We start from the raw sequence: 14,496 nt of genomic DNA, 5'->3' as shown, positions 1-14,496 counted from the left end.
GGGTTAATTTGAGCCATTTTGCTGTCTTCAACAGTGACTGTGAGGGTCTAGGGCAAGGTGAGAAGGAAAGTGTGTCTGATACTCCCCCCAGTACTATCCCAGCCTGCAGCTATTTTTGTGTCAAGGACCCCCAACTCAGTGTAGGTCTCGTGCACCCTGCACCTGGCTGCACAAAGACAGCAGAGGTACCTGTAAGGGCTCTGGGTCTTGGGTGGAATGCCCATGTCCAGGGACCCAGGCAGAGGCTGTTACTGGAACACGAGGAGACTATCTATCTCCCCCATCAGCAGCTGCAGGTCTTACTGCTGGTGTAGTGTGTGCAGTACAAGTACAACCACATATGTGCTTCAGAGGACAATTAGAGAAAATCAATGAGAGATCCAGACTTTTTCAAAAAGAAGTTTGATCGGTAATAGCATTAGACAGGAGTATATGCTAGGGCACGGGCAAAAGCCCAGAGGGCAAACAGTGAGCTAAGAAGTGTCCTTCAGGCCCCTGGTTTTGCTTTAGCCCAAAGGTTTGGTGGTCTCTCTGAGGGGACCTGCTTGCAAGTCAGTATTTCTCAGCCAGGTGTGGCACGGCTGTTTCTGCAGGCTTTAAGCACTGCCCCAGGACATCCTTTCTTAAAGTTGTTTCATTTCCACCAAGAATAACTGAACCTTTTTTTTTTTTTTTTTTGACTTGGGGTAAGGAGGAAACTGACTGGTTTTCAAGTGAAGATGCTGACTTGATTTTGGTAAGAGCAGAAGTCAGCAGTATGGGCTGGGACACCCCAACCGGTTCAAGTGGCCATCCTGCTGGCTGGGAGGACACGCGCTCCCCCCATTACTGCACACAAAACCCGCACCCAGCCCATGACACACCACATCACTTGAGACAAGGCTGCTGAGATGAGGCAGAGATACACCTGAGCCACTGCAGGGGCTCTCTGGGCACTCTGTGCCCCAATGGGCTCCTCTCACCTGCGGAGAGGGACCACCACTGCTCCCAGGAGAGGAGCTGCAGGACCTGCCAGGCCACATCCCAAGAGAGTCAAGATCACTCAGCTGAGGCAACAGCCCATGCCTTCACTTTTATTACAACCAGGAGCTCCCCTTACATTTAAGCCACTTGTGCACCAAAGGGAAAATTTCCAATATTCTTGAGATAATGGGACCAGTCCCACAAGTTTTCCAGGTGGATGTCCAAGTTCTGTGCCACCCGCTTTATGAGCAGGTAGGTGCCACACAGTCCTGCTGCCCCCATGACAAAAAGCCCTCGATTAATTATCTGCAAGTGCAAAGAGAAACCCCAGTGTCATCAGAGGTTTGTTCCTACGCTGCAGCACCAAGCAAAGACTTCACACCTGCACCCACCTGGCAATATCCCACCACCAAAGCTCCCCCCCCACAGTTGAGCAGTGCTGGCGTGCAGGATGTGGAGCTCACGAGGCTCATGGCATGGGGAGGATAGGCACCACCACTGACCAACCTTTTTCTGCCACTTCCAGCGCTGAAGTGCCTCATGGTAGCGAATTCTGGTGAAGGTCACCTAGGAGGGTTGCAGGAGCACATCACCACCTCAAAGTCAGCCAGGAGGAGCTAGCTCAGGCAGCAGGGACCGAGGTGCTGGCCTTACCATGGTGTACAGTGGGACAATGGTGGAAGGCATAAGGATGTGGAGGAAGTTGTCTATGTGCTTCCGGAAAATGAACCACGTTGAGTTCACGTGCTTGCGCATCTGCAACAGGGCAACCATCACCCCTTCGCAGGGTGTCTTGGCAGAGCCCCCTGCATTTCGCTAGCTGTCCCGCTGCCTGTCCTAGGGGTCACTGCAGGGAGCAGAGACTCCCCAGCCCCAGCAGCATTCCCAAGGAGCTCTTTAGCCTAAGTCTGCTGGAATGAGAGCCCAGCCAAAGTCTTGCCAAAGACCCTGCCCGCTGTGTGCATCCTAACAAGGTGCTGCTGTGTGCATGCCCCATGGGACCACAAGTCTGTGTGTGGCTCGCCTACCTCTATGTAGTTGTACATGGCTAAATCCGAGATTGCGTGGTCATCTGGCACCCTCAGCCTGGAGAATTCAGGGAGGCAGGCACCTGGGAGAATAAAGTGGCAGCTCACTGGCAGCTCCCCAGCAGGGTATCCAGCTGCCTTCAGAGGGATCCTCCTCTGCTTTCGCTCCTCCTCCCTGGCCAGCTCACTCACCAAGGTCATTGTGGAATTGGTCCATTAATTCATCAAAGACCAGACAATCCTCAAAGCCCTGGGAGGAAAATTAGAGGGTAAATAGGCAGAAGGAACCATGCATTTATGAGAAGTGCCCTCACGGATGCTTAGCTAGTGTAGCTGTTTGCCCGCAGTGTCCCACTGACCACAGCTTCAGAGCAGGAGTCTTACTCCAGGCCACTCTGCCAGGGGTCTCGCGGAGAGATCCAGGGGCTTACCTTTCCCGGCAGGCTGGGCCTGGTGTGCTGGACCCCCCTCCCACGCAGTCCTCTGCCCCATGGGAAGGCAGCACCACTGACCTCATCCCCTCTCCTCCCCACAGGACAGCCAGGTCCTACTGAGCAGCCAGGTGCCGGAGGGGAGTTCCAACACCTGCCAATGCTGAGGACATCAGGCTGTGGGACAGGCCAGCCCATGAACTCTATGGAGCTACACTCTAACCCCAGGCATTTCTGGGTGAAAAGAGTGGGGACCCAACTGACATGGCCCAGGGCCAGCCATGAACTTACTGCATTCATGCCCTGTCCGTAGAAGGGCACAACAGCATGCGCGGCATCTCCCATCAGCACACATCGGGAAGCAAGGTGGTAGGAAGAGCACTTCACAGATATCATGGCCTGGGCTGGCAGCAAAAAGTAATCGTGCTTCAGCTCTCGCCTTCAGGCAAAACAACAAATACTTTACTTGTGGGACCACAAGAGACAAGAAGATCAAGTCATGCCATGTCCAAGCTCAGGAAGATGGCCACGGGCACTGTCAGCGTTGGGATGCAAAACCCAAGCCTGTTCACTAGGCTATTTGTGCTGGGAAAAACGTGGAAGCCAGAAAACCTATTTCATTAACTTGTCCCTATGGACCAAATATTTTGTCTGCAGGGTTTAAGCTCTGCACGCAACCTGACTGTGAGTAAAGAGTGTAATTAACATCTTAGTCCTCTTACCACAAGCAGTGGTAGATGTCAGTCACTGTAGGAAGGCTATACCAGAGGATACCTAAGTTTATACGAAGCCCTGTGGTACACTCTCCTTAAGAGGAAAGGAAACTGCCTAACACAGCGGAGACCCTTCCTCAGCCAAAAAAAAGCCCATAACAGGTAAACTATGTTGCAAAGCAGAAGCATTAATAGCATGGGCTGGAGCTCCCACTGGCTGGAACTTCCCTCTTTACAGGAAAATGAGGACACACTGAACAGAGCCACGGCCATCAGGATGTGTGCTGGAAAGGCTGTTCCCGGTCCCTGCTCCCACTGGGGCCCCCAGGAGGAGCAGGATGCTCTGGCTCTGGTGCTGCTGCCCTTTCTTGTGCTCTTTGCCCAGCAGCGAGAGGGTCCCCACTGCCCGGGGAGCAGCACGCCGCTGGGAACTGCCTGTTCTTGCGTCCCACAGCTCTGATATTTGCTTTAGCCATACAATCAATAACTGCCAGACTTTGTTTAGTCAGCACAGTGGGCTTTGGGGGTAGTTTTTGTTTTTTCCAAACCCAGCTTTTCTCAGTCCGTTAGCTAAAATCCCAACATTTGTGCAACCCAGCTATCTGAACAGCAGGACCACCTTCACGCTGCTGGTTTCAGTGTGCAACCATTACCTTTGCTCTAGTAGACTCACTTTGCTTACCCACCTCTGACGTCAAAAACCCAGCTTATGAACACCTAATCCCTCCCTTGAGTTCAAAACCTTTAACAGCAATACAAAACCGGCAGGAGTTGATCTGCTCTTCGCTCCTGCAATGGCAGGGCCTGGGCTGTGCCTCCAAGGGACAGAGCAGTGCTTCAGTGTGACTCCATCAGAAACTGCCACGGGATGGGGCTGCATCCTGCTGCTGAGCCTGCTATTCCAGCGTGGACACAATGTGGACCCCGGTCTGTTCGCTCCCCCTCCTTCAGACCTACAGGCCACGGGGATCCACCCCAACAGCATTCACAACCCCTTGGGCCGCCAGCTTCAGCGGAGTCTCTGTCACTGGGACCCCGAGGCTGGGTGGGGATGCATCCCCTGGCTTCATGGCACTGTGTTGATGAGCAAGAAGGGGAAATGGGAACACTTACTCTCCAATGAGGGGGATGGCATCTGGGAAGTAGGTCTGGAAAAAACCCAGCACTTGCTCGCCTGTTGTGAGCTTCTCGAATTCCTCAAAGGGCATGAAGAGCGTGCAGGTGAAGGACTTGTCCTGCCAGCCGGGGAGGAAGGTCAGAAAGAAGCCCAGAGGCCATAGAGAGCACCTGACACCTGGAGCAGCAGCTCAGCACCCAGCCTGTCACCCGGCAATCGCAGCAACCCACCTGCGCAGCAGGGACAAGCGCCCAGCCACCCCATTTCCCATGGTGGGCTTGCACATGCTGGGGCAGGCAGGGGGGAGGCAGAAACAGGCAGTGTGTGATCTGCCAGCACAGGTCTGGCATGCTGCCCTGGTACTCCTGTATCTGGTTTATAACATCCAGCTGCAGAGAGCTGGTTTTCAGGGGGTTCACGTGGGCTCGGATGCGTGGGCAGAGAGAGGTGGCACAGGTACCTGCTCAGTGGTGTGGGATAGGGCTGGCTCTGGGGGTCCTGTCCTGCATGCCCCCCCCCGGCTGTGGGATGCCTGGCACAAGCTGGGGGTACCTCCTGGCACCCTGTTGGCCCTCCCAGTCCCTGCCACATGCCTGCCACTACAGCCAGTTCATCCCCACAAGCTCCATCCCATGCCCCAAAGGAGCATGGACATGGGTTATCACCATGTTGGGCAGTGCAATCATCATGAAGGTGTTTCTCGGCCAGATATGGAGGTAGTTTGGTTCCATGGCAAACTGAAAGAGAAGGAAAATTGCCTTGTGTCCCTGACCTGCCCTGCTTAGCTTCCCCAGCCCAGCCTCTGGTTCCCCTCCACACCAGCACACCAGTTCCCATCCTTTGTCCCATGAGAAGTCACAATGACCACAGGGCCCTTTTCTGGTACCTGATGCTTCAGGGAGACACAGAGCAAGGGCAAGAGGAAAGGGTAGGAAAGATGGGCAAAAATCTGCTGGTTTGCAATTACTGATGTCCTCACAGACAAGTGCCTGAATCCCCAGGACCTCTCAGAGCTAGAGTTAATTCTGCTGCTCCGGGGCAGGCTCTCCAGGATTTTTACAGCCAGGTACCAAGACATTAGCCCCACCACTGGAAGAGGAAGAGATGCCTGCCTTCTCCTAGGAAAGTTTTAATCCCTTGGCTGAACCCCAGGCAAGAAAGTAGCTTCTCTAGAGCTGCTGTAGCAAAGCCACCATGAGAGGGGAGCAGGATGTCCCACCTGCAAGGGTGGTAGCAGCCCCTGGGAGAGGCACACTTACATCTCCATCCTTGGGAGGGATGGTCAGCTCCATATAGCCATGAGGAATGTACTCGTGACTGTAGTTAAAGCGTGTTTGCCTCATGAACTGCTTTCTGACTGTTGAGAAGGCTCCATCGCATCCCACGATAAGATCGTAGATTAATTCCAAGGGCCGCTGGTCAGACCTGAAAGCAAGAGAGAGTCCCTTGGATCAATCCTGCCGTAACTCCAGGTCAACTGCACACTGCTGCACACTGTGGTTCTGCCTTTTGCAAAATGCCGGGGCCACCTCCAGTGTTATTAATCTTCTAGGGCGAGAGAAGATTGGCTTTCACTGACTAGGAAGCTCAGTGTTAGGATAAGTAATTATCCTGTAGGTTATCAAAAGCATAACTCTGCCAGATCTGCCCAAGAATGCAAAAGGCACTGTTGGGATAATGCTGCTATTTCATAGAGCCTGCATCCCCAGGTGGACAGGGTGCATGACCAGAACTTCACACAACTCTGAAACAAGGTCATTAGCTTCCCTCCCTGATGAGCAATCTGCCCCTGAAAACCAGCACTGTGGAGACTGGCACATTTATTCCCTGCACAGGTCATCAAGCATGCATCTAGCCTGCTGCCAGGCTGCTGAGGGGTTAGCGAGTTGCTTAAAGGTTTTTTAGCCTCCCCATGAATCCTGCTTTGACATGTCTTCTTTCCAAAGCTGACACCAAGTTTTGTCTGCTCAGGAATAACATGCTAGTTTCAAACTGAGATTGCTCAATTGTTTGAGGTTTTATAAATGATTAAGCAGAAACTAACTGAACACAGCACTTGATCCCGGGCTTGCGCAGGAACTACCTTTGTATGGTTAACTTCCCCAACTCTGCGTTGCACCCCAGGAGCTTGTGTCCAAAGTACAGTTTAGTGTTGGAGTACTTCTCAGCAGCTGTGAAAAGACAACTAAATGTAGAAGCTTGTACTGTGACCCTGAAAATATTTCCAAGGGATCCCTAAATTATAGGGACTTTTGCCATTAAAGCAAATAAGATTGCTGTGTTGAGTGATGGGTGGCAGGCTGGGAACACTAGGACTGCATTTGGTCAACTCTGCTGAATACTATTTAAAAAGTGCGAGGAATCCTGCAAAGATTTCTTCCTTCCCCGCAATGACATGAGTCTTTGATCTGTTTCCACCGTCACTACATTGTATTTCAGGATGGGATGAGGTGCCTGTAGTCAATGGGAAATTTGGGGAAATTTGGCCTGGCCTGATTACATACTTTGCCTCAGTGCTCCAATTTCTATTTGTCTCTGTACAAGCAAGGGTTGTGGAAAATGCAACGAACCGTGGCAAGGCTCAGGAGGTATCTATCTCCTGCTTTGGCTGGTGAAGTTCTGGGAGCAGACACCGGTGCCAGGAGCCAGGGACCAGAGGCAGATCCCACTTGAGGGCGAATGTGGGAGAGCTACATGTGCAGAAAAGCCTTGGGGGGACTTGTTTGAATATCCCTTTGTATCAGACAAGCAGCAGGAAAACAGCACAGATTTTCTTCTTAAAAACACACCTAGTTCACATTTGCACTTTCTGAGAGCCAGGTTATGCAGAACTCACAGGCAAAGACAGCCTGGGCCCAAAGTTCATGGGGCAAACCCTAAATCCTCAGTGAACAGGGTATAAAAGTGTTTGCAAATAGACCTGGCAACCTACCTGTTAGCAGCTCTCTGTTTAAGTTTGCTCTGTCCACAGAGAGAATGTACTGCAAGGCAAACAAACACGGGGTTCAGGAGACATTGCTGAAGGATGCTCTGCATGGGCCGATGAGAAACACCACCCTCTCCAAACAACCCTGCCAAAACCAGGGGTCACGCAATCCCCTTCCTGCTCATGGCATCCTTTCTAAGAGCATGAGCCCCAGGCTGTCCATCACACACAGCTACAAACGCCTTCAAAGACCCCTCATGCTCTGCGAAGCATCTTCACGGTGGCAGCATGACACCAGTACCTGGTTCTTCTTCCCATAGGGAATGGAGTACTTCTTCCCTGAAGGTGTATGTATCCTCCTTGCCTGCATGGGAATGCCTTTGGACACAATCTGAAATGGAAGGGAACACAACCCAGCCTTCTGGCCAAAACTGATTTGCTGAGGGGAAGGCACAAGTTACCAAGCACCATCCCCGCCACGCACCGTGCTCCAGGCAGAATGGAATGGTCTCTGCTCATACATTTTCATGTGGTTATCCAAGTTACTGGTGAAAATTTTACACGGCTCTCAATGCCAAGTCACTACATTTTACTTAGAAGTTCATTCTCATAAAAATCAGGGGGAAATTACTTTTGGATAGAAGCGACATGAAAAGTCCCAGGGTGCTGGACAAGGCAGGTGATGACAGCCAAATTACATCCTGGTGTTGGGATATGAGCTGTTGAAGCCTGGGCTCTTCTGCAGGGAGCCAGGGGCCAGGAGATCCCACCACTGCCAACAGCTGGATGTTAAACAGTAGCGAGTACCCTGCAGAGGAGTGCTGGGCTCTGAGCCAACTGTGCTGCGCAGAAGTCAGTGTGCACAGATTTCAGGGGTCAGCCCAAAGCTCAAGGTTTTGTGGGAAAATACAAATCCAGGCATGTCAGTGGGGAAACCGGCCACTTTTATTGCATCCTGCTGGTACTCAGCTCTTTTGGGAGTCCACCTACTCCTGCCCAATTTTCCCTCACCATCCAGGAGGGAGGAGAACACAGTGTGGAGGCAAACACTGGAAGGTGGTGTCTGAGTGTTGGTCTCCCGGGGAAGCACCCTCTGCCGTGAGCAGGACCCAGCTGCCCAGGGTTGGGTGCTGCCCCCCGGCTGGGGAGAACCCCGTTGGCAGCTGTGCTGTGAAACAGTGGAGAGCCTGGCTGCGGGCATGCAATGGGAGAGGTCTACCTCCACCCTCATGAAAGCAGAGCTACCCCTGCAGTGGCCCCTATGTGCTTGGGGAGCAGAAGAGAGCCCATCCACCACTGGCTGAAGTCAAGATCTTTTTAACCACATAGAGCCCACCACCCACAGAAGCTGCCAGGGTACCTGCTCTTCCATCCCCACGGCTCGGAGGGCTTGGCGTCCTCTGTGGGACAGGGCCAAGTTAATGCTTCTGCCACGGATAAAGCTGGCCACCCGGATATCTGTGTGGAAAGAGCAGTTGGTTATGGAGACACCAATATCAGAGTCTGGTGTGGGCGGCATCTCCCGAAATCCCTGCAGCTATAGCAGGCAGGGCAGGGGGGAGGTCCCGACCCCCTGCTCTGCGTGCAGAGAGGACAGGTATCAAAAGGCATGTTCAGATGTCAGGAAGGCGGCTGAGCAGCTTTGAGGGCTGCTTCCTCCATGCTACCTCTGGAAGAAGCAGCTGCAGCCAAGTGTAGCAGAGGGAACGCCGGATCCTGACAGCTCCCCACAGTGCTGGAGGGCACATTATCCCTAAGAGCCATTTCCCCTCTAAGTGGAGAGAGCTGAGCAATGAATGCCTGATGCTTCTGCTGGGACCCACAGACTGATGCTTTTTGGGACACTGGCAGGTCACCTTCCCAATTAATTTTCAGATAGAAGTGTCTCGGCACTGGCATGTTCCTCCTCTGAATGGCCTCACTCAGGCTTCCTGGGCTGTCTGGCCAGCGCCTGTGGCAGAACCTCATCCCAGTAGCTTTCAGGCTTGCACCTCAGCATGAGCAATGGGCCAAAAACTGGAGCAGAGAAGTAAAATCCATCCAACTCAGAAGACAGGTAAAAGCAACCAGAGGCTTTTTGAACGTGTGAAAGTTGTAACATATACAACATCCAGCAAAGAGTTTAACAGTTAAACCACAGTGAGAAGCCATCTGCTCTTGCTCTGAGCCTGCAGCCTGCTGGCATTGCTTGGGGCTGGCTGCTGCGACCCCCCCGTTTCTGTGGCAGGGACCCAGAGCTGTGTGCAGGACTCAGGACGGGCCCAGCCAGGAGCTGTGCAGCAGAACTGCCCATCCCAACATCTGCCCGAGTGGGAACAGGTACCACAGAGACCACATGTCAGATGGGGCTTCCTCTTCCCTTCACTGCACGTTGAGTGTCAGCTTCCATGGTGTCATTCTCATCTGCTGCTTGGCTTGCCATCTCTGCCCAGGTTTTATTTGTCTGTCAGCTAATAGACATTGGAGGCAAATGATTTCTCTCCCTTTCAGGTGGCACCTGGGCTTCGAATCATCATTTCTCTGTTGTGGTGTCCTGTGGAGCTGGAGATTTCCTGAAAGCATTCCATCTCTCCTTCTGCTCCTCTCACCACCAGCCCTCCTCACCACTGATGTCAGTGGCTACAAGTCAAGTGGATGTTTTTAACCCTAACAGAGATGCTGCAGCATTAACAACAGCTGTAGCTTCCAAACTTCTGACCCAGCTTGGTTCAACAGCACTGTGCTATAATTCTTCACGCAGAGACCATTTTTCAAAGGTGAAGATTTCAATCAATATTTAAGCCAAGAATGTAAAAAAGGGTTTTAGTAGCTCAAGGGTGGGTTCACACAAGACAACGTATTTCAGATAAATGCTCCTCCCCACCACAGGAGCTAAAGGGAAGAGTGAAAAGAATATCCCCAAAGTACCATACTTTCAGATTTCATTTTTCTTCTGCAGTTTCAGTGAGCTCACACAGTTCCTCTTTTTCTTCTTCAAGAACTGTTATCAATAAAGGGACAGAAACATTAATAAAGCAGTAATGATCAGGCTGAACTTACCTTCTCTGGCTTCATAAACGTCAACATGGAAACCTCGTCTAGCAAAGAAACAGGCATTTAATGCACCCACCTACAAGAGAAGGATCAGGAATGGTGGATGAAAAGTTTCACTAGTAGCTATATTACAGATCACTACTGAGATGCATCAAGGGAAAGCAGCAGTCAGGGAAAGCAGCTCAGCATATATATAGGAAGACCCTTTGATCAAGAACCTTAGAGGACTTCTTCCTGAAGAGAAGTCCTCTTTTACCCCAGATGTGCCTGCAGAGCCCCCAAGACAAGTGTCACCCATCAAAACTCATCATACAAAGTCATACTAAGTTCAGGGCTTGTTTACGTGCAGTGATTAATTGCAGCCGGGCTAACCCCTTCAGGCAGAGAAAACAGGAGCTGGTACAGGGAAGCTCCCTGCTCCTCTCCAAACTATACTTTCCTCAATAACATTCAGGATGCTGCAGCATTCCCTTGGGAACACAGTGGGGGAAGCTAGACCTGTGCAAAAGCAAGATGTTACCTTAAAAAGGACATCACACATATGTCCTGCTTGTTATTTAAATGGATGGCTGTCTTTTTCTTGTTTAATTTCCATCATGAATTGCTGTCAGAACTACAGACTCTTATGTCATCACTCTTTTCCAGCAGCACAGGGACCAAGAAGCTAAAGGCCAAAAAATCAAAAGAGAGATTTGGTGCTGCAATGCTCCATGCTGTACTTTAGAGTCAGACACTCTGCAAGTAGCAATGGAGGAAAACCATTCTCAGACAAAAGTGGGCAGAGGAAGGCATTTCTTCTTAGCCTGGTGTTTACCAAGTCGCAGTCCTCACAAATCATTTCATATTAGTGACTTGATTAAAGCTAGAAACAGCTGAGGGGCAGGAGGATCTGACAGCCCAAATGAGGACAGTTATTTAGTGTACCTGGGCACCACTGCTTAACCTCCTAAACCCCTTCCTCTGAGAAAAGGACTCTCGGCAGTGGGATCTATTTGCGCACACCGTTAGAGGCAAGTGCCAACCACAGACATGCATTGCATCTCTGGGATATGTCAGCAGCAAAGCTTTCCCTCAAGGGAAAGAGCCGTTCTCCTCCTATGAAGTCCTAGCTGTTCAAACAAGCCTCACCGCCTCCCACAGTGGGAACTTAACCAACTCCTCCGTAACACCCCATCGTCTGAAGGAGGAATGATTTTAAGAAAAACATGCACCCCACATCCAAGCAATGCTTTTACAGCTACAGCTCCCTGGCAAACTCAATCACACAGCAGCCAAATTGCATTTCCTACCAGACCACCGCCGACAATGGCGACCCTTTTCCCCTGTGGGTCACTGGGCTCCATCGCTGTGAGAGCTCCCAGGTCACAGGTTCTAAATGCTGCGTCTCCACTCCCTGTCCTGCTGCACTGCCCTTGCCAGTGGGGAGGAGAAGGGAAAGGATGGGAGCAGCTGAGTCACGCCTGTGTTCTTCTCCCCTGGTTCATATTAAAGTTTAACTCCCAATGCAGAGACTGTCGGTGAATCAGCCTGGCCGTGTGGCCAGCCACACTGAGCTTCAGGTAAAGAGATGTGAATATGGTGTTATTCAGCCAGGCCTTATTAAAAGGCCTTTTTTAAAAATTGTAAAGCAGTTCTGCAGTCTTCAAGGACCTCCTAAGGAAATGTGCACAGAGCAGGAGAGGAACTTGCATCTGCCAGGCTTTTGCTGGTGCTTCACTGGGCTGCAACTGCAGAGACACTGGTGGGATGATGCGGAATAACTCCCGGAGCTTCACGGGCACTGTCCTGAGGGTGAGATGTGAACCACACTGCTTGCCCAGGGGTCTGATCCCATCCACAAGGACATCTTTTGCCCAAGGAAGCTTTGTGTGGCTCAAGCGTTTTGGGGTGTGATGTTGAGCAGAGGGTCCATGCCCAATCTGCAGAAGCTTTCCAGGACTTGGATGAGGCTATGAGGAGATATCTCTGCGTGCACCATTTCACATGCCCATCCTTGGGTGGAAGTGCTCTGCTGAACCAACACTGCATACAGTAAGCTTTTAGAAGGGAGGAGCCAATTACAGCCTACACACAATAATTAAACAGCAGACAGTGAAAACACATACATTAACATACACTAACTACCATTTACTACTATCTCTGCAATGTACGGCCCAAAACAGCAGATATGTCTCAAAGGAGCAAGACCAAATCCCTGCACAAGCACAGAGCCATTCACCATTGCATGCCCTAGTTCCCGTTGCAGCAAGGGCCAGCTGCTCCTGAGGGGACGGGGAGCAAGCGCTGCACCACAGTCCCAACCTGCAGTACCACGCGAGGAGAGGACATGAAGGACAGGGTCAACAGGACCCACAAGCAGCCCCAGGCCTAAGTTTAAATGGGACTGCTGGCCTTGGGGAGGGCAGGGGTCCCAGGTGGGTCTGGTTGGGGTTGTTAAAGGCTACTAGTGGACATGAGCCCTGCCACTGCATCCAAAAGAGTCACCACTGGAGACCCTCCATTGGGTTTCTCTGATCTATGCAGCAGTGAATTGATCCACACTGTCTGATCGATTCACACACACAGAGCAAAGAAAACAGAGCAGAGAGGGCAAAGAGCAAGGTAAGTTTTACATAGTAAATAAATAATTCATTAATTCTTTTCAGAGCACAGACAGCACACCATTAGCTTCCAGCAGTGAGTTATTATTTGGAAATATCACTCACAGCACCCTTTGCATGCTTGACCAGTAGGCTTTACAGATTACTCCACCACCCTGGCTCACCAATTTGACAGGAACACTTTAAGGTATGCCAGTTAATTAATGGACTCTTGTGGATAACACAGCATACAGTCATGTAACTAAAACTTGTAATGAACGGGTTAACTTTGTTCATGAAATCGCACATGGGGGTAGAGACATTCTCCACAATTACCCCTAAAAGTCTTACTGCTAATCTTGACCTTTGGTCCGTGTATTTTAGATAAAAGTTGTAGCCCTTGTTCAAAGCAGAATAGAATCAATTCGGCTAATGATGTTAAAACAACAATATGATAATTTACTTACATACTAATCGGGAAGGGGGAAGACACACATTGTAATTAAACGAATGCTTTGTGTAAAAAAAAAACCAAACAAGAAAAGCAGGGCTTGCTTAAATGTTGCGTAAAAATCACGAGGAAAAATAACAAATATAACTTACTAGATAAGGAAGAGAAAGACAACAGCTATAATTTACTAGGTAAGGGGATTAACTCTGCCACGACTACATATCTCCACAACAAAAGACATTCTACATCAAAAAGACACTTCCCCTTGAGGAGATGGACCGAATCCGCCCAATAATGAACCTACACAAACAAAGGAAAAAAAAGAGAGAAACAAGACAAGGTGAAGATTGACAAGGGAGGGGTGCATAAACTGTATAAAAGGAATGTAACTATAACAGAAAGTTGCGAGCTTTTGGCGGAGCACTGCCTCCCCGGCTGCCCAGCGCTGTTTTGCTCTTTTAGCGCTTGCTAATAAATTCGACCTTTTTTTATTCACTACAAATTGGCTCCTCCAATTTGTCACAAGCGTCTATAACAAACTGGTCTCATAATATTGTTTTCTGCACAAAAAGCCTCAGCCACAGTCATGTACCTTGCTCTAGAGGCAGGAGGCACAGACACGTGGGGAAGCACCCAACCCATCGGTGAGCAGCACTATGTGGTACGGTAAATAGGCCACAGATTGAAAGTTTTTTCTTCCAATATAATACACATCAGCTTCTTGCTGCCAAACCTATCTCCTTAGCTGCTGACCATAGTTCTTGGCAAACCAGACCAAACTTTGCCTATCAGGGACTATCTACACCCAGTGCAATATCTTTTCTTTTGGGTAACCATTCCAAACAAAATTTAGGTCCCTGGGTTATCTTCATCAGATTCACTCACAAGCTGCACCAGGCAAAGCCAACATAAAGATGTTCTCCACTTTAAAAACAGGAGAAGATAGGAAGACATTGAGAAAATGCTACTAATTCATTGTTTATCTTTCTGTATTAAACACCACCAGGCTGCTGAGAGCATGAAAAAGTGTTGCTTGATTAAAACTCTGAGCAAGCCTTCCAAGGAGTCCTAAGTGAAAACAAAAAGAACAGGGTAGCATGGGCTCAGATTAAAGCCTGCCCTCTGAAAATTAGCAGGAAAAGTAAAGAAAGGAAAAGAGTTTGATTTATGTTGCTGAAGAAAAAGACATGCCAACTGATTCAAAGAAACTAACTCAGTAGTTTGATTAACTATTAAGTAGGTATTCTTTATTGGC

At 50.1% G+C, this 14,496-nt stretch overlaps 1 protein-coding gene across 1 annotated transcript; it reads right to left on the bottom strand.

Moving 5' to 3' along the window:
- Positions 1-1,038: 1,038 nt before the first annotated feature.
- Positions 1,039-11,653, bottom strand: KMO (kynurenine 3-monooxygenase). Its single transcript, XM_049809294.1, has 15 exons — positions 11,501-11,653; positions 10,218-10,287; positions 8,539-8,636; positions 7,480-7,569; positions 7,185-7,233; positions 6,336-6,423; positions 5,512-5,677; positions 4,918-4,989; positions 4,249-4,370; positions 2,714-2,861; positions 2,184-2,241; positions 1,992-2,074; positions 1,618-1,719; positions 1,471-1,530; positions 1,039-1,269 (listed from the first exon to the last, which is right to left on the bottom strand). The coding sequence occupies exons 1-15, from the start codon at positions 11,552-11,554 to the stop codon at positions 1,102-1,104; spliced, it is 1,428 nt and encodes a 475-aa protein (XP_049665251.1). The 5' UTR covers positions 11,555-11,653; the 3' UTR covers positions 1,039-1,101.
- Positions 11,654-14,496: the final 2,843 nt, after the last annotated feature.

Source organism: Accipiter gentilis, chromosome 1 (genome assembly GCF_929443795.1).
Source record: "Accipiter gentilis chromosome 1, bAccGen1.1, whole genome shotgun sequence".
Classification (NCBI taxonomy): domain Eukaryota; kingdom Metazoa; phylum Chordata; class Aves; order Accipitriformes; family Accipitridae; genus Astur; species Astur gentilis.
This window is presented reverse-complemented; position numbering and strand designations above follow the sequence as displayed.